Source organism: Fusarium vanettenii (assembly GCF_000151355.1).
Source record: "Fusarium vanettenii 77-13-4 chromosome 2 genomic scaffold NECHAsca_18_chr2_1_0, whole genome shotgun sequence".
NCBI classification, from domain to species: Eukaryota; Fungi; Ascomycota; class Sordariomycetes; order Hypocreales; family Nectriaceae; genus Fusarium; species Fusarium vanettenii.
In genome coordinates this window covers 3,636,936-3,656,724 of record NW_003315867.1, presented here as the reverse complement: position 1 = coordinate 3,656,724, position 19,789 = coordinate 3,636,936, and the positions used below count along the sequence as shown (strand labels likewise).

The window sequence follows — 19,789 nt, the reverse complement described above, 5'->3', positions numbered from 1 at the left end:
GTCTTTCTGAGGAGGAGGACTGTGAAGTATCGCCAAACAAAGTTTAACGAATATATGCATATCTTTACTGCACTGGGATGTAACTCTACAAGCAGCAGCAGGTGCTTCAACAAACTGTTCAATCTCAGTGCATCAAACACCGTCTATATTATGCAGTCTATGTATCGTGCCACCTCTATAGTCTATAGTATCTCCCAACAAAGAACAAAGAGGAAAGTCAATCCTTGACGCCTGGTCCCAAATCGATGTCTGTTACAATTGTGCCATGGCTTAAGCGTACAGTCCGGGGTAAGCGACCTTGATGATATCGGCTCCCTATGAAACCCATTAGTTATCTGTCTGTGAGTCGCATCTCCATGTTCACTGACCTTCTCGGCAATCATGTAGACCGAGTTCTGGATGCGGCAGTCGGGGATGACGGGGATGATGGATGCGTCGATGACTCGAAGGCTGTCAACTCCAAAGACCTTGAGCTTGGAGTCAACAACACCCTGCTCGATAGACTTGCCCAGTCGTGCGGTACCACAAGGGTCTGAAAGAATCTCATTGTTAGCCTTTTGCAAGTAGTAAAGATTTAAGGATTGACTTACGGAAGCCTGTCTGGGACCTCTCCTTGATCATAGTGTCCATGGCCTCATCAGAGGTTCGAGGCATAGCCCAAGGATAGTCCTCCTCAATTATATCCTTCATACCCTCACCATTCAGCAGAATATCATCGACGAAGCGAACACCCTGGCGCATAGCTGCCAAGTCAAGGTCGTTGGAGAAGAAGTTGATGTTGATGTCTGCCTGCTCGAGAGGGTCGGTCGACTTCAAGGTCACAGTTCCGTTGCGAGAAAGAGGTCGCAGAAGATCAACAATGACAGTCATATAGTCACCGGTGGGTGGTGTAGGAATGTGCCACTGGAAAGCGTCGCAGAACATGGGGACAAAGTCAATCTCAAAGTGAGGCTGGCCCCCGGGACCAAAGGGGTCGACGTTGCCGTTGGCCTTCTTGTACTCGACGTACTCGGGTACCTTCTCGAGGTAGCTGTCAATACGAGGAAGACCGACGAGCTCGAGAAGGCCGCTGGTCATGGGACCCTTGTTCTTCCAGCGGTAAGCAGAGGCGGCAGCATCCTTCTCCAGACCAGGTCGCAGAAGGTGCTTGTCAAGGCCGTAGCCGTCCTTGATCTTGAAGACGTGAGGCAGAATGGGATGGTCAAGAAGGTTCTGACCGACGTGCTCAGACTTGACAACAGAGCTGATGCCAAACTTGTTGAGTTCCTGCTCAGGACCGATGCCAGACAGGAGCAGCAACTTGGGAGTCTCGTAAACGCCAAGCGACACAATCACCTCGTACTGAGCACGGAGAGAAAGAGTCTGGCCATCAGGACCAATGGCCTCAACACCAACAGCCTTTCCGTTCTCAAAGATGAGCTGCTTCGCGTTGGTCTGGCCAAGAACGGTGACGTTGGGCTTACCCTCCAGGAACCGCCAGCTGGAGGATCGCTTGCCGTTGTAGATGGTGTTGATGCACTTCCAGAGACCATGCATCTCGCCATTGTGAACGTCATCTGTGAGGGGCTCACCCTTGCTGACCCAGGCCTTTGTGAGGGCGTTGCGCCAGCCCTCAGTCTCGGGGAGGAGATCTGAGTGTGAGACGGGAAGAGGACCATTCTCGCCAATGTACTTGAGCTCGGGGCGATGCTCACCACGGTCGTCGTGGTAGGTAGCAGGCTAAGGGCTGTTAGGCATCACGGTGTGAGTATATTGTAGGAAGCACGAACCTTGTACAAATACTCCTTGCAAGTCTTCCAAGTCCACTCCTCGCCACCAAACTCAGCCCAATCGTCAAAAGTAGCAGCGGAACCGGGGATCCAAGTGTAGTAGTTGAGGCATGAGCTGCCACCAAGAACCTTTCCTCGGGTGTTGGGCTTCTCAATGCGAGTGTACTCGGGACGATCAATCATGCCAGTCTTGAAAGACCAGTCATACTTGGAACCTCGGAGAGTAAAGGCAGTGGCGGGAGTGGTGATGGCATCAACGGCGGAAGGGTTGTCAATGCCGGCCTCGACGACGAGGACGGAGACATTGGGGTTCTCGGCCAGGCGGCCAGCAACGACGCAGCCAGCAGTGCCACCTTTGGAGTTGTTAGTGGAGTTTACGAGGATGCTGAGAGGGGGAACAAACCGCCGACGACAATGAAGTCAAAGGTCTTGGGAGCTTCAGTGATGACAGCCATTTCGGGAGATTATGTATTAAAAGAGTCGAAGAAGCTTAAAAACAAGGTTGGTGATGTGAGTTTTGGAGTTGAGAGCGGAAGAGAGATGATTAGATGTTGAAGGCGAATGTTGCTTGAATGTGAATGCGAGTGGTGAGTTCATTCTTTGAGCGACATCCAAGACTTCTTTTATAATTCTCATTCATGTTGATACGACACAATGTAATCCATCGCCAAGTCCCATCAACGTCCCCAAATGCCATCTTTCCGAAGTTTCCATGGCCATTCTCACAAATGTCCGGCGTTCGGCAACGACAAGATGTCGCGTACGGGAGAAAGATGCCGCAGCCATGGAGGATCAAGTGCCATTGAGAGTCGGCGTTGCCGGAGGATGCGAAAATACGGCATATTGGCCAAGACTCCGGCAGTTTATGCCGTCAAGTTCAGGGAGCGGCCGCTACTTTTGGTGTTCTTATTCCCGCACGGCAGATTGTTGCCGGATGGTGACGACGTCATCTCTGCATGGGAGGATGCAGAAGAACCATTTAGCCGTACCGAGAGACATACGCAGTATCTCAGATGGGTAGTGACCGTATTGATGACAACTCTGTATGAAGCAAACGAGACTTTATCGGCTAACAAAAAGCCGGAAAGACGTTCTTGATACCAGAGGCATTCTATTATGAGATGTGAAAGATGACAAAATCCTAGTAGTGTGATTGTGCCACGGTTAATCAGACCTCTGGACTTGATGCCGATGAAATGCAAGTAGCCGAAAGTCGTGAGCTGGGGTGCGTTACAACAGAATGTGGTTGAAGAAAACACCAGAGTGAGGCATCACTGTCTCTCTACCATAGGGCAGCCATTTGTTGCGACGAAATGCGAATTTCTAAGGTTAAAGCTTTGTAGATAATCGTCTGAGGCTACCCTATGTTCTTGAAATTATTTGAATACCCTCATGTATGTTCTCACTGAGTTGATAGTAATATGTGAGACATGTTAGATGTGCCTTGTACTTTTGGCGACCTACAGAGTCTCACGGCATGCTTCGCACTCGCATCGCAAACCCTGATTCCGAAGAAATCTCTTGCCAAAATTCACCGTTATCTGCTCCCCATGCCTGATGTCTCTGACTGCCTCGATCCCGCATATCCAATGACCGGAAACTCGCAGTGGGCGCACGCGCGCCGATGCCCGGCAGTGGTGATTGAGGTTCAAGAAACAATTACTGGGGCCGGCCACGAATATCTGACAAACGACAGGCTCTCCACCAATGTCGGGTCGGTGCATGTCCATGACCCAGCTAGAGTTGTGAGGATAAGTGCCACTGGGTACGATCTTGCCGCAGATCTGCCCCATCACCTCGCCTTTCCTGTAGGCGACCTCTCCTTCACGAGAAGCCACTGCTTGGAGACCAAATCCCAGATTGCCCCATGACTTTATACGTGGCCTACGCTTGACCAGTCTTGTGTAGAGACATTGGCAATTGCTTTCGGAGCAGAAATCGCATTGACGTTCTGTTGAAACGATTGCGAGGGGATTGGCCTTCCAGGGCCATTCATCCAGCCAACCGGTTGGCTTGGCCCAGTCGGGGAACTCATCGCCATCATACTGGTTCTCTTCGCAGTATTCGTGCGGTTGTAGTAGTGATAACAAGATGTCGTCGGAGAGGCTCTTTTCCCAGGAGAGAAGTGCAGGATGCTCCTTTTCCCATTTAAACATCATATCGTCCTTGACTCCCAAGACCATGTCGATCAACGCTTCACACGCCTGACAGATGCGTTCCACGAAAGGGGTGTCGACGAGCTTTGCAAACCTTTCTAGCTCGCCCCCTCTCATACTGAGGTAGTCACGCCCTGACAAGCAGTACGGCTTTGCCGACTTGAAAGGGATCAGGCACAAGAGTCCTGGGAATCGTCCGCAGACCAGACGCCAAAACCGGCCTTGTGTGACCTGATGCTGGAACTTGGTACGGTCCGAGGCGCTGAATCCGAACTTGTCCATCATTTTGTTAATCTCGACTGGGTCGGCACGGATCCGGCCTTGCTTGGTATTGTCAACGGCCAGAGCCATTTGGTACTGCACGAGTCGCGACATGAAGCTGTTCAGAACCGACTTGTCCGTAATCAGCCTCAGACTCCTCCATAGCTCCATCGCTCGTTCAACGCCTTGACTCTGGGTTTGAAACAGGCCCATATCGGTGGTCCGATCCCTCCTCGCAGCAATAAGAGAGCAAAACTGGCGTATTGCTGGCCCGCTCTGAATGGCAGCAACTCGCTGGAGCATCGCCGCTGTTGGAGGGTCGGTTGCGGGGAATGAAGGGATCCGGCATAGTTGATCATGGTTTTTGAGCTTTAGGATTAGCTTCTCAATTTCGGCCGAGTGTGAGCCTCCCTTTGAAGATGCGCTGCCTTCTATCCTCGGCTTCTTGGTGGGTTGGCCTGGACCAACCCCGCCTTGCCTTTTGGCGCCTTTGCCCCCCGATCCGTTGGACTCGGTCGCATCACGAACCTCAACAAAAGACTCTATTGATGACGGGGTATTGGGACGCAAGGAATGCTCTGGTCGCGGGGTTGCCGGTGCGAGAGTTGCCTGGTCATGGTCGGAGAGTGAGTGATCCGGAGGAGACGGAGGGAGCGGCGTCCGCTGAGTCAATACCGCGGCGGCACCGGACGTGAAGGAAGCCGTTTCGGTTGTCCCGTTATCCAGATCGAATGAAGATAGAAACGAGGTCGAAAAAAGAACGGCTTCTTGAGCGATTGAAGTCAGATCACGAAGGGCGACTCTGACATGGTTCTGCGGAGTGGAGGATAACGATGCAACTGCAGCTGTGCCGAGGTTCGTTTGTTGGAGTGTTTGTTGTGTTTGCTGCTCTAGCTGTAACGCCGTTTTAGACGCCATGAGTCTTTGAAGAAGGCCTTGTGCCTCCTGAATAATGCGATCCAGGCTGTCCATGCTGAGTGCTATTGTACAAAAATCGATGGGATCCAAGACTTGGACTCTTAGATACGGGGACGAGGGGCAGCCACAATGATATTTGTGTCGTTGTGGCCCGTGCGCCGCTAGCTAGAAACATCGCTTCACCAAATCTGAATAGATGAAGCACATTTTTTAAGAGACTCTGTTCTTATTAGATCTTGTTTTTACGCTCTATTACTACTATTGTAAATCGATATTAAAAGCCATAGATGAGGATTGGTTAAAAATATGCTTGCTTCATCCATTAATTCTGACAGACTTCTCTGTTAAGCCCAGGCATAAGCACGAATTGCAGTGCGCCGGGCCATCGCGGGAAAGCCGGCCAAATTACGCCAACAGGTCATCTCTACACACCGAGAGGGAAAACTCTATGACTTTCGGGATTGACATTATATATTTAGCTATCATTTACATAGGCACACCATTGTTCGGATGCTGAGATGATGAACTTGCAGATGAGTTCTCAGCACCCGTTCCGCGTATTGCCCTTTTCGGAATGAGTGCTTCCGAGGTACCGTTGAGCCTCGACGGCACGGAGTTGAGGATATCAACCACGGATGTTTTCCACGTTTATGGTCAGGGATACACCTTGCAAGGAGAATTCGGGGTTCAGACTAGGGCTGATAGGAATACTTCATCACAGCGAGATAGAGCCCGCAGAGCTTATCAGCGCCATCGGAAGATGGAGATTGCTAACAAACTACTCCGTACACTCTCAGCTCACTGACCAAAGTTCATGTCCAGCTCAAACATAACCCGGAACTTTACTTGTTCCAAATAATTGCGAGTGGGCGCGGTAGATACGGCATGGCTCAGTGTTATCAACCGCCATGCTTCGAGATAGGCATCATCGGATACAGGGAACACCTCCTGTACTGTTGCGACAGTCTCAACGCGTGTCCCAGATCGAGCTCGTAGCTAGGTATGAACCCATACTCTTCTAGCAACTCACGCCATCATCACCAACTCGAACAACTCCCTGGCCTGCACAGAGTTCTGTCCCTGATGATCCTGACCTCCCTCCACGTCCCCTTACCCGACCCTCCGTGGCGATAACCCGGGGGACTCGGACAACCTCCTGATACCAAACCCGGACGCGCTGGCCCGAGTAACATGTCCGTGATTTCCGTCCCCACCCCCGCATCTTTTCCCATATCGTCTATCTCAAGCCTAGCCTCTCCCTTTTTACCCCGCGTCTTGGGATAAGGCTAATGTGAGCACTAGTGGGACCGAGACCCATGCTCGACGCCCAATCAGCTGAACCCCAAGTGCAGCTTATCACTCTTTCCAAACCCTTGTCGGTACCTATCTCGGAGGTACCGCCGACACTACGAGTCGTGGCCCCAGTCGGATGACCCAGTTTCTCTATCAGAGAACGAGGGCTTTCTCGACTAGGTATCGCGGGAGGCGTCGTACAGGAGTGGGAACACAGAGGCAAGTCTCCAATCGTGTCGTTGCCGATTTGTTCATGGTGTCCGCCCTCAGTTCTCCGCCCTCCTGGGGAAACAAGCACCAACATGTCAAGTGTGTGTGTGTGTGTGTGTGTGTGTGTTACCTCGTTCTTGTTTAGCACAGGGAATAGAGAAGAGTCTGGCCATCTCCTCCAAGGGCTTGCTATCCAAGACCTGGTCGAGGTGAGCCAAAAAAAAAAGGGCTCGAGCATTTCTCCGTGTTTGGCATTAAAAACGGCGCGGTGTCTCCGCATCCTGACTCGGTGAAAGAATTCGATCGACACTTCAAGAACCTTTTTCATCTCTTCTTTCCTTTTACATTAACTTGTTCATACAAAACAAAACATCATGTCGTCCAAGTCTAATGACGACCAGCAAAAGGTCGACATGGAAAAGGGAGAGAATGACGCCGGCTCCTACCGTGTTGCATCCAACACTACGTACGATGCGCATCAGGACGTTTTAGGTGGTGAGGATGTCAACCCTGTCCTCATGGCCAAGATGCATCTCGTCAATGACGTACGGAATTGGCACTCCCTCTTTCACGAACACAGCTGACTCCTGATAGGCAATTGACGAGATCGGCTGGACAAGCTTCCACCTGAAGCTCTTCTGCCTCAGCGGCTTCGGCTACGCCGTCGACTCCCTAGTCGCTGTCCTTCAGGGCATCGTCGCCTCCCAGGCCTACGCCGAGATTGGCTACAATGGTTACCCGACCGGTCTCACAATTGCCCTGTACGCTGGTCTCCTTGTCGGCGCTCTCTTCTGGGGCTTCGGCGCAGACATAGTCGGTCGCAAGATTGCCTTCAACACCACCCTCTTCATCACGTCCATCGCGACCATCATCTCGGGAGCTGCAACTCACTGGGCTTTCTTCGGCACCTTCATTGCCCTGCTCGGTTTTGGCGCTGGTGGTAACTTGGTGCTTGATCCTACCGTGTTCCTCGAGTTCTTGCCCTCAAAGAAGCAATGGCTCGTCACGGCCATGGCTACATGGTGGGGATTCGGACAGGCTTCTGCAGGATTCATTGCTTGGGGATACTTCTGTAAGTTGTCTTCTTCCTCTGCAGAGTCATGATGGTTGCTAACTGGACAACTACACAGCCCGAAGCGATTGGAGCTGCGACCCCGCGGACCCTGACTCCTGCACTTGGCAAAACAACAAGGCCTGGAGACTTATCATGTTCACATCCGGAGGCATCATCTTTATCATGTCCATCGTCCGTGTCATGGTGATTGAACTCACAGAGACACCCAAGCACTTGCTCGCCCATGGAAAGGATGAGCAGCTCGTGGAGGAGCTCCAGGCTCTCGCTGCGAAGCACAACAGGCCTTGCTCTTTGACCGTCGTCCAGTTGCAGTCACTTGGCCAGGTCGAGACGGAGAGGACACACCGAGGAGTTGGAGAGTTTGCCCGGGAACTTGGAAGCCATCTCAGGGGACTCTTTGTCACCCGAAAGATTTCCATTTCCACCAGTTTGATCTGGTTCTCCTGGACGCTCATCGGTCTTGCCTATCCCCTATTCTTCGTCTTTCTTCCGTAAGTCGCCCTCAGCACTGGATCACTCATGACTTGAGAACTAACAGCCGTGTTTTCAGAGCTCTCATCAGCAGCCGCGTTCCAAACGACAACCCGTCTCTCAACACGACCTGGAGAGATTACACCATCACAAGTCTCTGTGCCTCCATCGGACCGCTTATCGCTGCCTACCTCGCCGAGATCAAGTTCCTTGGACGCAAGCACACGATGGGAATTGGTGCAATCATCACGGCTGCCTTTTTCTTTGGCTACACCGCCGTCAAGACTTCTGCCCAGAACCTTGCTCTGAGCTGCTGCATCTGTAAGCTCCCCTTTCTGCCCCTAACCTTTTCTACAAGAAGCTGACTTTGATAGCCATTTGCATCAATGTATACTACGGAACCCTTTATGCGTACACCGCCGAGGTTCTCCCCTCTGCTCACCGTACCACTGGTAACGGTATCGCCGTGGCGCTGAACCGTGTCATGGGACTCCTCTCGGCAGTCATCGCCCAGGTTGCCGACACCACAACCGTGACTCCTCTGTACATCTGTGCTGGGTTGTTCATTGTGCTCATGATTGTCTCAGCTCTTATGCCATTCGAACCCCGAGGCCGACGAGCCTCTTAAAGGATTGTATCCTGGAAATGTATATGGTTTAATATGGGTGGGAATTTTGGATTTTATTGTTCTATTGGATGTACTCTGTACGCACTTCGGTCACATTCTGATGGCCGTGCGGTGGGATGAGAGGTCTACTTGTAGATGTTTATACAGCTCCCCAAGAGCAAACGTTGTTGAAAACTACCTTGAAAAGTGCTCCTGTGACATTAGTGACATTTCTAAAGATCGAAATAGTTAATGGGCACACATTGTCTACTTATTTCGTCATCTTCATAGTAGACTATTGTTAGAGGTACCTCGGAATTTCTCAGCCTTGAGTATAACTTAGTCTTTGGATGTATGCTCTTGGAGACATCATTGCGAGTAATATTCATAAATTGGTCGTGGAAATGGGTCAAAGTTCGAAATTCTGTCGGATACACTAACTTAAACAAAGGTATGATAACCAACGATCTGTCAAAAATAGTACATGGTGTATTCCAAGCTGATCAATTTTGGTATGCGCTACGTAATCTGCTTTTACAACTCACCACTCTACCAAGACAGCTGCTCCGACGCACCATCACAAGCTCCCATATCCAACTTTGCACAAAATGCCTCCTCCTCCTCAAACTTTCCCGTCTTCATGGCAGCCGTCGGCTGCGGAGACGCAGGCCAGATATCATGGCCCGCCTCCTCTTCTCTAGCACGGTGTTCCATGACCACCTGACGAATAGTCTCCTGGAAGAAGATGGGTCCCTAAAATATGTAAGCCTATACAAGTTTGCTGATGCCATTAGAGAGCATACCTTTTCCTTCTCTGGGTGCAGCTGGCCGTTGATGAAAATTCCTCCCTCGAGGTTCTTTTGAGTGCCGTTGCAGAGATCCTTGTCTTCTTGGAGAACCTGCTTAAAAAACTCGTTGATCCTCTTGAAATTCTCGTCGTCGGTGTTGTTGTGGCGGAAGACGTCGTACTCCATCAGCGTCTTTCCCGCGGACATGGGGATGCAGCGCATCATGTAGAAAAAGTCGGGTCTGTTACTCAGTTAGCACGATATTCGGCCAGATTGGATAGGGACAACTCACGTCACGGTGAAGCAGGCGTTGGGAAAGAGGAAGCTACTCGCAACTTGCATCGTCGTGTCGGTCTCGTCCTTGTTCTGATTGAAATGCTGGATATGTCCACCCTTGGTCTCAACGCGGTACGCAGCCAGGTTCGAGATGGCATTGACTCCAGGATGACCTGTAGGGCAGTGGTAACACTCATTGTAGTTGTCCGCAAGAGTCTTCCAGTTGTAGTCGCCCTCCATGGTCCACGTGTGATCATAGTGGTAGTCGTTCATCAGATCATACGGAGCCAGACGATCCTGTGTGTCGACACCATCAAAGTCCTCTTCCCAGGCGATGCTCGGCTTTCCGGCCTCTAGGTTTATCCAGATAAAGCCCTTGGCGTCGATGCGCAGGTTCACGGGGAGAAGGTTGTGCTTGGTCTTGTCAAAGTCAGGCACCGTGTCAAAACGCGGAGCCTTTGCCAAGTTGCCTTTGAAGCCGTAGGACCAACCGTGGTACTTGCATGACAAGATGGCAGAGTTTCCACAGGCCTGGGTGACGATAGGAAAAGCGCGGTGACGGCAGACATTGTGAAAAGCATTGATCTGGCCATCGCGATCCATGACCAAGAAGAAGGAGAAGCCAGCTTCTGTGAAGGAGACGTAGTCACCGGCCTTCTTGAATCGTAGCTTGTGTGTGAGGAGGATCCATTTTCGAGAAAAGATGGCTCGGCGTTCAAGCTCGTACATGGCGGCTGAGCGGTACCATGATGCAGGCAAGGCTCTCGGCTCATCGTGAGAGGATGAGTCTTTTTGAGGGGTAGACTTGACTCCAAAGAAGCCAAACATGGTGATGGATGTAGTGTTTTGTGATGTGGTGGTGGGTTTTGTTCTGACTAACACAATTCTTAGTAGAGATGGTTACAAAAAGTTGCTGGTGAGTTGTAGAATGTCTAGTGGAGGTCACAACACAGAGGCGGGCTCTCAATAAATGCTTCACAGAAATGGGCCAACAGAGTGCAACGCATTTGCGAAATCGGGATGGTTACATGACACGCGTGATGGTAAAAAATGGGTACCTAAAGACACAAGTATATTACCCTCAAGTTTCTTTTTAGTATCTTTTGATAGGTTGTTGCCGGTGGCTGTAGTGTTAGCCTCATCCACCGGTACGCTCATAATGACAGACTTGTCGGCCAAGTACCTCGTCCTCATCCATCCACACCAAACACAAACTCCACAGATATCGAGACAGGGCGGATCACGAACTGTGGGGAGACGATACGATAGCCGACATGAGATTCCCAAGGCCGAGAAAAAGTGTCAGATGACACAGGCGGGACGAAGCCGCTCATCTCTCTTCCGCCAAAGCCTGGACCGAGCATTTACAGTCATTTCCCCGCGTTTTCCAATCCTTGGGCTTGATCGTGTTTCGAACAAGGGAGAGGACGCCATGCGAGGTCGGGCAACGGAAAACTATGTTGGAAACTCCGTGACTCCGCCGGGAAACTATCACCAAGTGGGACGCGGAAAACTATGTAAATCTCCGGGGCGATAACACAAATTGATCAATTGCATTGCGCGTCCCATTCGTTCAATTGACCTCGGCTTTGTCTGTCACAATCTCATCTCTATCGCGGTTCCATTCCATTCCCATATCATCTGCTCAGCCTCTTGATACCATCCAGGCCGAGCTGTTGAGCGTGGAGAATCACCGTCCCCCATACGACTCCATGTGCGCTACCCACTGCGTGTCTTGGCCATTGGTGCCCGCAGATAACGGGAATTTTCCCCTCTTTCAGAACACGTTTCGGAGAATGGGATATGTAAAGACAGCAATCGAGGGCAGGGCAAGCTCGCGTATTATTCACCAATCTCTCCGGTACCTGTTCCATTAAGCCTCGCCACCATTCTCTCTCGCTGCCGCCCAAATCCTTAACAGAGCCCCCTCAGGTCCAGCAACAGGGTCCTGGCTAGGAATAGGCACCCCGCTAATCTCATCAACAAGCTCCCTCCCCTCCAACGGCGTCTTTCCAAACTCGCTGCGCCATTTAGGTGACCCATCTGGATACACGCCAATGTAGTGGTACTTTTCACTCTTGTCCTTGGCTTTGTCTTGTTCGTCCACTGAAGCGTGTGCGACTCCGGCTGGGATCACCACCACGTCCCCAGCCTTGACGTGACATTTAACACCGGCGTTCTCGTCATCGGCGCCGCCCGCGCCAAAGATTAACTCTGATTCACCCTGAAAGACTCCTATCGCGAGTTTAGCAAGCAATAATAAATACCTACCGTAGATGAGACTACATACCGTAGCACTCGTGCGTGTTGGGATGAAAGTGCTTCACCGTTATAGTCCCCCATGTGCCCTGATACTGTCAGTCTTGTCTATCACCAGCCACAACAAGTAATCCCACCTTTTTCGTCCACCCATGGCTCGTAAGTAACTCTGTAGTACTGGCTTCATCGTATGGCTCAGGAAGTACCCCTCGATAGACCAGCACGGGGAGTACATTGTTGGGACAATGGGGAGTTGGCTTGATGAAATACGTCTCAGGATTGGTCGACATGTTTAATACGGGCGATGCAACAAAAGTCTTGAGTGATACGATATTCACACACCAAGGCATCGAAGGAGCGAGGACGAAAGTATCTTCTAATGTGAATGTCTATTCCGATAACGGTTGAAAGACATCCTTCTCCACCATAAGCAGCAAGGAAGCGACGAGCTGCGCCTTAAATATCTCAAAATTCCTCCAATAAATCAATCATCTACTTGGCCGTAACAGGTGTTTCTACCCGCTGCCAACGTCATTCTTGCAACTGCTGTAAATCGTGAGGGGAACAACCTGTATCCTCGCCGAGAAATCTCCGCACCCTCTTCTAACCCCGGATTTGAGATTTTGATTGGAGTGTGGCTTGTGATTCTATTTCGTTGGTCATATCGGGTCGTCGGCACGGCTTTATTGATGCCAAAATTTAATGCATGCCCGACTATGTTTGTCAACATAGGCATCTCCTGGAGAGGTACTAGGTTAAGAAGTGTTTGAAAAAGTCATTATTAGGTTTTCAAGTTGCAATAACAGTACAAAGTCCTGAGTGGTTCATCTACCACTCCTCTCAAAACCCCCAAGGTTGTCACCAAAGGGAAACCACAAGATCAGTTGGGCCCATAATCCCAACAAATTCCTACGTTCAAAACAATCAACGACCTTGAGTCGAGTCTGGAGTGTTTGGGGGCGCCGGAGGCTGTGGCTTTCCTGGGGGAGTAGAGCTATTCATGGTAGCCTTACCCGAAGTCTCGTTAGTCAATGTGTTGTGCTGATCATCGATTGGGTGTGAGAGCTTGTTGGGAACCTACTAGTAGAACGAGTGTACCGAGTCGTCCCTCTTTCAATCCCTCTTTGAGGTGTTTCAACGAGAGTGAATGGTTATTGGTTGCCGGGGGCAGCTGAGAGGGTCAGATCTTGGAAGGAGTTGGTTGGATTTATACACGTCGTGGCCTGCTGGCAGCCTTCAACTCTTGTCTAGGATGTTGCCTGTAACATATCACAAGAGTCCGTACTGTGCAGTACGAGGAGCAAAGTCTGCTGTCTTGGCATCAGGCAATCACTCGTCTTTTTCTCTCTCGGACTAAACCCCCCACGTCTATCTTACAGCCCTCCAAGGCTCTCGTAACTGCAATTGGAAATGCCGAAGGTGATGGTGGTCAGGCCATAAGCTGAGCCTGCCGCGTGCTAAGGAACTGGGCGAAAAGTTCAGACGAGGAAACGTGGGGAAAAGGTGACGAGTCACAGTTGAGGCGAAAACGGAGGAGAGAAGAGAGAAGAGATGCCAACGTGGCAATGTGCAAGTCGACTGGTCATCTTGCAGAGAGCAAGTCTTACTGTGAGGGGTAGACCAGCCAACTGGTGTTGGTTGAACCCTGATTATCATTCTATTTGAAGGACTTTGAAACATGTTCGCACTTGTTCTATTAATATATATCAACGACAGCTCTCTTTGGTCACATGAGGGATGCTGAAAACCACCAGATTACAATTTGTTGCCCTTCGCCTTCCTCGACCTTGCGCCCAATTGCACACCTCCAACCGAATAAAATCGATCCCCCCTTGTCAGCCCGAAATCATGTCCCTTCATCAAGCCTTGCAGTTGAAAAATGCAACCTGCACAGTCGTATCATCTCGTAAGCGTCTAGCAAACGGAGCAGAAAATGCTAATCGGCCTGCCACCAACTCATGATGGTTTCCACCGAGCGAGTTACGTAGTAAACTCACAGCAGCATTGTTGTCTTCAGTTGTCATTCTCTCACCAGCAAACCTATAAGTCACTCCCTTCCAAAAGTGGCCAAACTCGAATGGTGCGTATGTTGGTGCGGGTTCATTTTTCGTGTCCCCAGCTGTTCTTGAATCCACCCACTTGCCCACGATATCGACGGCTTGCTGATTCTTGAGCGTGTACCACAGGCCGTCAGTTGCCAAGATTAGAAAGGAAGGCTTATTCGGGTCGATCTTTGTAGTCGTCACAACTGGTTCGGCCGTCAGATATGGCGGAGTTTTGAAATCATGCTTGGGCGTCAGGGGTGGAATGCCGTAGAATCTCTTGACTGCGTCCTGCTGAAACTCCAAAGGCCACTTCCACCGGCCGTCACCGAACGCGCGTGAAACCATCATGCCCAGAACCCGCCCATCTTTGACAATGTTTTCCTCCCCAGGGTGCTCTTTGGCAAGTCGAGCAATTTCTTCCTTGTTGTCGCCGGTTTGATCCACTGACAAGGGTGTCGCCTCCCATTTGCCGTCTGCTCCTCTCTGTCCTAGAACAGCTCTCGAATCGCCTGTGCATGCCACGTAGAGATTGTTGGTGGAGGGATCGTATAAAGATAGCAGAGCGCATGAGCCAGCATAAGCAACGGCCTGTTTCTTGATCTTGTCCTGCAGTGGCTCGGTACTCTCTGCCGTATCCAAGGCTGTCTTGATAATCAAGTTGTCGAGATTCACAAACGCTGCCGCAATAGCTCGCTGAACAATCTCATCGGGTATGGGTTCGCCCGTCGAAGCTGGTTTGAGTTGGCTCAAGGTTTGCTGTACATGAGGTATGAGTTGCTTTTCCAGCAAGTCCGCAGTCTGCCAGCCAGCATGTCCATCAAAGACACCCAAAGCCATCCACTGACTGCCGTCATTCCACGGTGAAGGAAATTTCCCATGGGCGAACCTATCCTCGCACGGCGAGTTGGAACTCAGTTGTGTGCCGTCGTATCTGTCAACTCCGGGAATATTTCTGACCCGACAGGAATATGCTTCCTGTGATAGAATCTGCGTTACTTCGTCTTTGGAGGGGCCCGGTTCGGTAAATAGATGCGTGGTTGGCGGACCGACGAGACTGGGCGCATCGTCGTCATTGGCCACCCACCACCAAAGTCCTGGCACAGCAACCGCACCCGCCATGACAGTGTATGTTGCGGTCATGTTCATATTAGATCCCAAGCGTGAGGCCTTGTTTGAGGAGAACGCTCTGAGCCGATTCCACAAGACCGGCTTAGCCGTCAAGCGTGCTGAGGCCATGCGCCATGGAAACATGGTTGCTAGTTTGTGACTGAATAGCACAAAGAAGATGACAAAGGCCGATAGCCAGCTTCAAGTCCCACCAGGCCGTTCGTTCAAAGGTCGTGATGGCCCTCTTATCGTCTTGATAGATGTGAGGAACAAGCAGTCGAAGGTCGGTGTAACAAATCAATCTCCACCGCGAAATCAGAGGATGGAAAGAAGGGAAAACAAAAACGGCAATGTCTGACCTCAAACTTGTCTTGTTGTGACCTGGCAGTCATGTGATCAAGCATGTGTTACTTGAGGTCGTCTGCCCGTGCCTGGTTCTGACAGCTTGGCAGGACCCCTTGTTGACGGACCCACCCGTTCCTGCCTTCTTTATGGCGGGAAGTCATCCCTGGGCCTCGTGTGCTCACCGCTTCAAAAGTCTCACAAATGGACGACCCAAGGTTTCAGGGTTGAAATTTGGGCAACTCATTTCCTCCCTTGAGATAAGCTATCGTTACCCGGGTTTCAGCCATGTTGTGTCACCTGAATCGGTTGTCGACCAGTTTGAGACAAATCTGGGGCCCCAGACTTGGCGGAAGTACTCATGGGTCTACAGAAGAGGCGAAGGCCAATGTGGCATCCAAGCACGCGAGGGCCAGATGAATTTTGTTCAAGTTGCTTAGCATAGGTTGGGCAGAACAAGGTTTATGTATCAGCACAGAAAGCAGTGTTCATGTAATCATTCTCGATTTGGCGCTTGGGGTTGAATTTATTTCCTATCTAGCAGATACTTCACCAACAAGACATGCTGAGAGATGGGATGAAAACAGGTAGATCAAGCACGTTGGCAATGATATACGTGACGGGATGATACAGTTTTAGATAAATCAAACGTCTATCGCCACCAAGATCCTCTGGATAAGGGTTGAAAGAGGATGACAACAGCCTTTCTTCGTGCTAATCGACAATGGTTACCAGCAGGATCCGGCTGGAGCTACCCGGTAGAGATGAGAGGCTGGCATCCTCCAGTGGGCATCAACACTTATGTTACACGTTTAAACTTAGGCATATGACTAAGGATATACTAATCATTTACATGACCTTTGTAGAACATCTCACCTACTCTAGCCACCTGGCGCCTTATTTGCAGTGATAAGTATCGTCTGTTCTAGAGTCTAGGTAACTAGAGATGGTTGAAAGTAGGTGTCACTCTGGCATAGGTACGGAACAGAACGAACAGGAACTTCACTACTACATTGATAAAACGTGAGATGTTCTCAATAAAATAAGAAGAGCTTTTAGGCCGCTTCATGTGGAGTTGAGCCCATAATGTTGAGATCACCCAAGTCACCATCACCATAAGCAAATGTACATGTGCAAACATGTATGTGAAACTAGACGGGTCGAAAAGAAATCAATGGCATATGTCCCCCCAAAAAAGGCAGTCTCTTTGCTTTGGCTAAATCGCTTAGAACGCTTATCTCTATCAAGCCTTCGCTCTGAAACACCATTCTACTATCCAGATACTCCCTACCCTCAGTACATAATCATGAAAACGTCTGCATAAGTATTTTACAATATTGAACAATATTCCAAACAACTCCAGCGTGCAAGTAATTTGCTCGCCGTATATCCTCCTTCATTACCTGTCTCAGTGTTCATACTGGTGTGTGAACAGACGTGTGGTCTGGTGTCTTGGTATGGTCGTGCTGGAGGATACTCTCTTGTGAGTCGAGCTCTGCAGCCCCGGAGCCGAGATATTTGACATTAGACATGTCTCTTTGTGTCGCTGTGTGACCTTGTCGATTCGCACTGAGCTCGATATCCGATCGGTGCTGCCCCGTGCGAGAGGAGCCGTAGTTTTGATATCCCGATGAGTTGTAATGCTTGTATCCTCCTGAAGATGTGTCGAAGGTACGGCGGCCCATGAGGAGATCGACGAGGGGTTGGAGGACGGGGATGCAGCATGCGATGATGATGGTACTCGACTCGATGCTAAGACAGAGTTAGTACATCTTTCGGTGTGTCAAGTCAGTGTGAGGTCTGTGTACTTACATTGTCCAGATGACTAGGTCCGAGGTATCATCTACACACGTGTTAGTTTCATGGAGCTTATCACCTCGAAACCTCGAAACTTACAAGAAAAGTCAGGGCTTGCTAATGATGGAAGCCGAGTACACTTGTAAATGGCGACGATGGTGGAACTAGATGATGATGAGCAACTGATGCCAAACCGAGAAAGGCAGCACATACATTGACCCAATTCCCAAAGCAAACGACAAGGCAATCTTCTTTCGAATGTTCATTTGCAACTTCCACAGAACAACCCCGGGGTACACGGCAAGGTACAGGTCGGTAGTCGCCGACAGTGCTATCGCATGTCAGCCAAGTCCGCGATGAAGGTCAAATGACGCCGACTCACCTCCAGCAAAGATAGCGAAATCGACCAGGACGTAAGGACTCCAGCACGTCTTTTCGGTGATGGAAAAGTCCCACTGGGATTCAACGGGTCTGCACTGCGCAAACAGGATGACGATGCACACGGCCAAGCTCAGCATGCAGCACCCAGCGAGACCCCAGAGGATGAACTGCTGCACTCGTCCGGGGTTCATTATGCGCGTCAGCAGGGCGACGACGGCCAGCTTGGGGATGCCAAAGGCCATGACTCCAAAGGGGAATCCCAGTATCGTGAAGAGGATGGCATCTTGCTTCTGCGACAGGGAGAGGGTATCAAAGTGTCTGCCATTGCCCCGACGGACAGCTATTATAGAGAGAGCGACCTGAGTCCATTCGAATATCTATTGGAAACTCGAAATCAGTATCATTCAGAGACCTGACAAAGAGGTGTGAAGCTTACCACCGACACAATCGTAAGCCAGTCATCAAGATGCAAGGCGCCCAGGATCTTTTTGCGGGTGTACACCCTCCCAGCGACAAATATCGTACTGAGAATAGAAACGGTCAGTATGACCCCCAAGATGGTCGGACCCTTGTTGGAGTCAAGGTAGGCCTGAGTATGATGTGTTGGAGCTTCGGTCGTCATTCTCGCCAGCCAGAAACAAGAAAAGCAGGAAGAATGGAGAAAACACAAAAAAGCCCCAAAGAACGACCAAAGGTAAAAAGAATGGAGGAACCAACAATCAAGAGGGAGGGAGGGGGAATAGGCGGTGGGTAGCGCCCAAAGCGAGCACCCTGTGCCTAATTATGCATGTTGGAACGCCACGAGCATTTGCGCTTCGAGGATCTTCAGCTCGTGCTTCCTCTCCCCATGTCAAAATCCCTTCATATTCAGGTGGACGAACAAGTGGCCATTGTGCCATAGATCGACGGCGGGCGGACAGGAGTTTGCACAATGCTACGGTAGTTGTCCGTTGTGCCCCGAACTGTAACTCGGCAGATTCCTTTCTGACTCGAGTCGGCCGACTGGATTATCTTACAGGGATAAACCAGGTATCTCATCCTCCTCATGCATGGCTTCAAAGCACAAGCAGCACTCGGAACTCAGGGGAGCCGTTAAGCTAACAACACTAGGGCGGCAGAGGACATGCCGCTCTCGCTATCTGCGGCACGTCGGATGTCAGCAGCGAAAGGCAATGGAACATGAGCTCGTGGCAAGAAAACGAGCTAGAGAATCATGATTAGTGTTAAACTCTGTATCTCAAACAAACAATCTAGAAGAATCAGATATATCACACTCGCTGTTGAAAGATGAATGTTTAAGCCGTCAACTCCAGACTCCAAAATTCCCACCCCACATGCAAGCCACTGAAGATCAATTTGCTTCTGGCCCCTAGCCGCGACAACCGGCACATCTCCCCGCCCTCTCTCCAGCTGCCAGAGGAGGGCTTGCATGAGCCGAGACATGAGCTGGCCTGGCCAGACCAACCCGCCCTGATCGACACGAATAGCGTGATGTTCGCCCAACCCTAGTCTGCACCGTTGGTTAGCCTGCGGCTCACAGACCATCTGGAAGCGCGTGCCGAAGCCCTACCCCGGCCCGCGTTGCAACGGCCAAGCCCTCTAGCCTGGGGTCCTTTAAGCTGGAACCAACAGAGGAATCATGTTGCGCTCCTGTTGTTTCCGGGGGAGAGCCTCAACTGCTCTAGTGCCGGTGTGATCACCTCACGCTATCCGTCCCAAATAGGACCAGACTGTTTCCAAGCCGCGTAGGAAAGCGCCGCGGCTTTGGCGGTTAGTGACAGTCGACGTTTTACTAATTTGTCCAGTCTATTAGTTGTCAGCCATTTTTGTCTCCAGTAAGCGCTTGGCGGATAGTTTTCCAACGGCTTTTAAACGGTAATCGCCTCTTCATTCCAGACACCAATGGCAAACGCCTGATACAGAAGTCGAGGTTATCACATCTAATGCAAAGCATCGACCTCCTTCTGTCCCCTTCCCCCCCAGGTTAAATGCCGTTGGTTATTAGTCTGCGGTTCCGCTGCCGGCATCCGCGAG

At 50.7% G+C, this 19,789-nt stretch overlaps 7 protein-coding genes across 7 annotated transcripts; 1 reads left to right on the top strand and 6 right to left on the bottom strand.

Moving 5' to 3' along the window:
• Positions 1-270: 270 nt before the first annotated feature.
• NECHADRAFT_76904 (uncharacterized protein) lies at positions 271-2,224 on the bottom strand (the record flags this gene model as incomplete). Its single annotated transcript, XM_003046208.1, has 5 exons — positions 271-315; positions 369-532; positions 591-1,719; positions 1,770-2,122; positions 2,173-2,224. 5 exons carry the CDS (start codon positions 2,222-2,224, stop codon positions 271-273), a joined length of 1,743 nt encoding a protein of 580 aa, XP_003046254.1.
• A 1,005-nt stretch (positions 2,225-3,229) lies between these two features.
• NECHADRAFT_76903 (uncharacterized protein) lies at positions 3,230-5,158 on the bottom strand (the record flags this gene model as incomplete). Its single annotated transcript, XM_003046207.1, has 1 exon — positions 3,230-5,158. The coding sequence occupies one exon, from the start codon at positions 5,156-5,158 to the stop codon at positions 3,230-3,232; it is 1,929 nt and encodes a 642-aa protein (XP_003046253.1).
• A 1,862-nt stretch (positions 5,159-7,020) lies between these two features.
• On the top strand, positions 7,021-8,781 carry NECHADRAFT_33956 (uncharacterized protein; the record flags this gene model as incomplete). Its single annotated transcript, XM_003046784.1, has 5 exons — positions 7,021-7,152; positions 7,202-7,679; positions 7,738-8,173; positions 8,245-8,474; positions 8,528-8,781. The coding sequence occupies 5 exons, from the start codon at positions 7,021-7,023 to the stop codon at positions 8,779-8,781; spliced, it is 1,530 nt and encodes a 509-aa protein (XP_003046830.1).
• A 642-nt stretch (positions 8,782-9,423) lies between these two features.
• Positions 9,424-10,655, bottom strand: NECHADRAFT_5017 (uncharacterized protein; the record flags this gene model as incomplete). Its single annotated transcript, XM_003046206.1, has 3 exons — positions 9,424-9,513; positions 9,564-9,789; positions 9,841-10,655. Coding segments are annotated over 3 exons (1,131 nt in total), but the record flags the coding sequence as incomplete, so codon positions are not given.
• A 1,042-nt stretch (positions 10,656-11,697) lies between these two features.
• Positions 11,698-12,373, bottom strand: NECHADRAFT_76900 (uncharacterized protein; the record flags this gene model as incomplete). Its single annotated transcript, XM_003046205.1, has 3 exons — positions 11,698-12,059; positions 12,115-12,178; positions 12,221-12,373. The coding sequence occupies 3 exons, from the start codon at positions 12,371-12,373 to the stop codon at positions 11,698-11,700; spliced, it is 579 nt and encodes a 192-aa protein (XP_003046251.1).
• Positions 12,374-13,942: 1,569 nt separating this feature from the next.
• Positions 13,943-15,247, bottom strand: NECHADRAFT_33073 (uncharacterized protein; the record flags this gene model as incomplete). Its single annotated transcript, XM_003046204.1, has 1 exon — positions 13,943-15,247. One exon carries the CDS (start codon positions 15,245-15,247, stop codon positions 13,943-13,945), a length of 1,305 nt encoding a protein of 434 aa, XP_003046250.1.
• A 1,997-nt stretch (positions 15,248-17,244) lies between these two features.
• On the bottom strand, positions 17,245-18,338 carry NECHADRAFT_6003 (uncharacterized protein; the record flags this gene model as incomplete). The annotated part of the gene is made up of 6 exons (XM_003046203.1): positions 17,245-17,329; positions 17,390-17,420; positions 17,474-17,538; positions 17,588-17,705; positions 17,757-18,132; positions 18,192-18,338. Coding segments are annotated over 6 exons (822 nt in total), but the record flags the coding sequence as incomplete, so codon positions are not given.
• Positions 18,339-19,789: the final 1,451 nt, after the last annotated feature.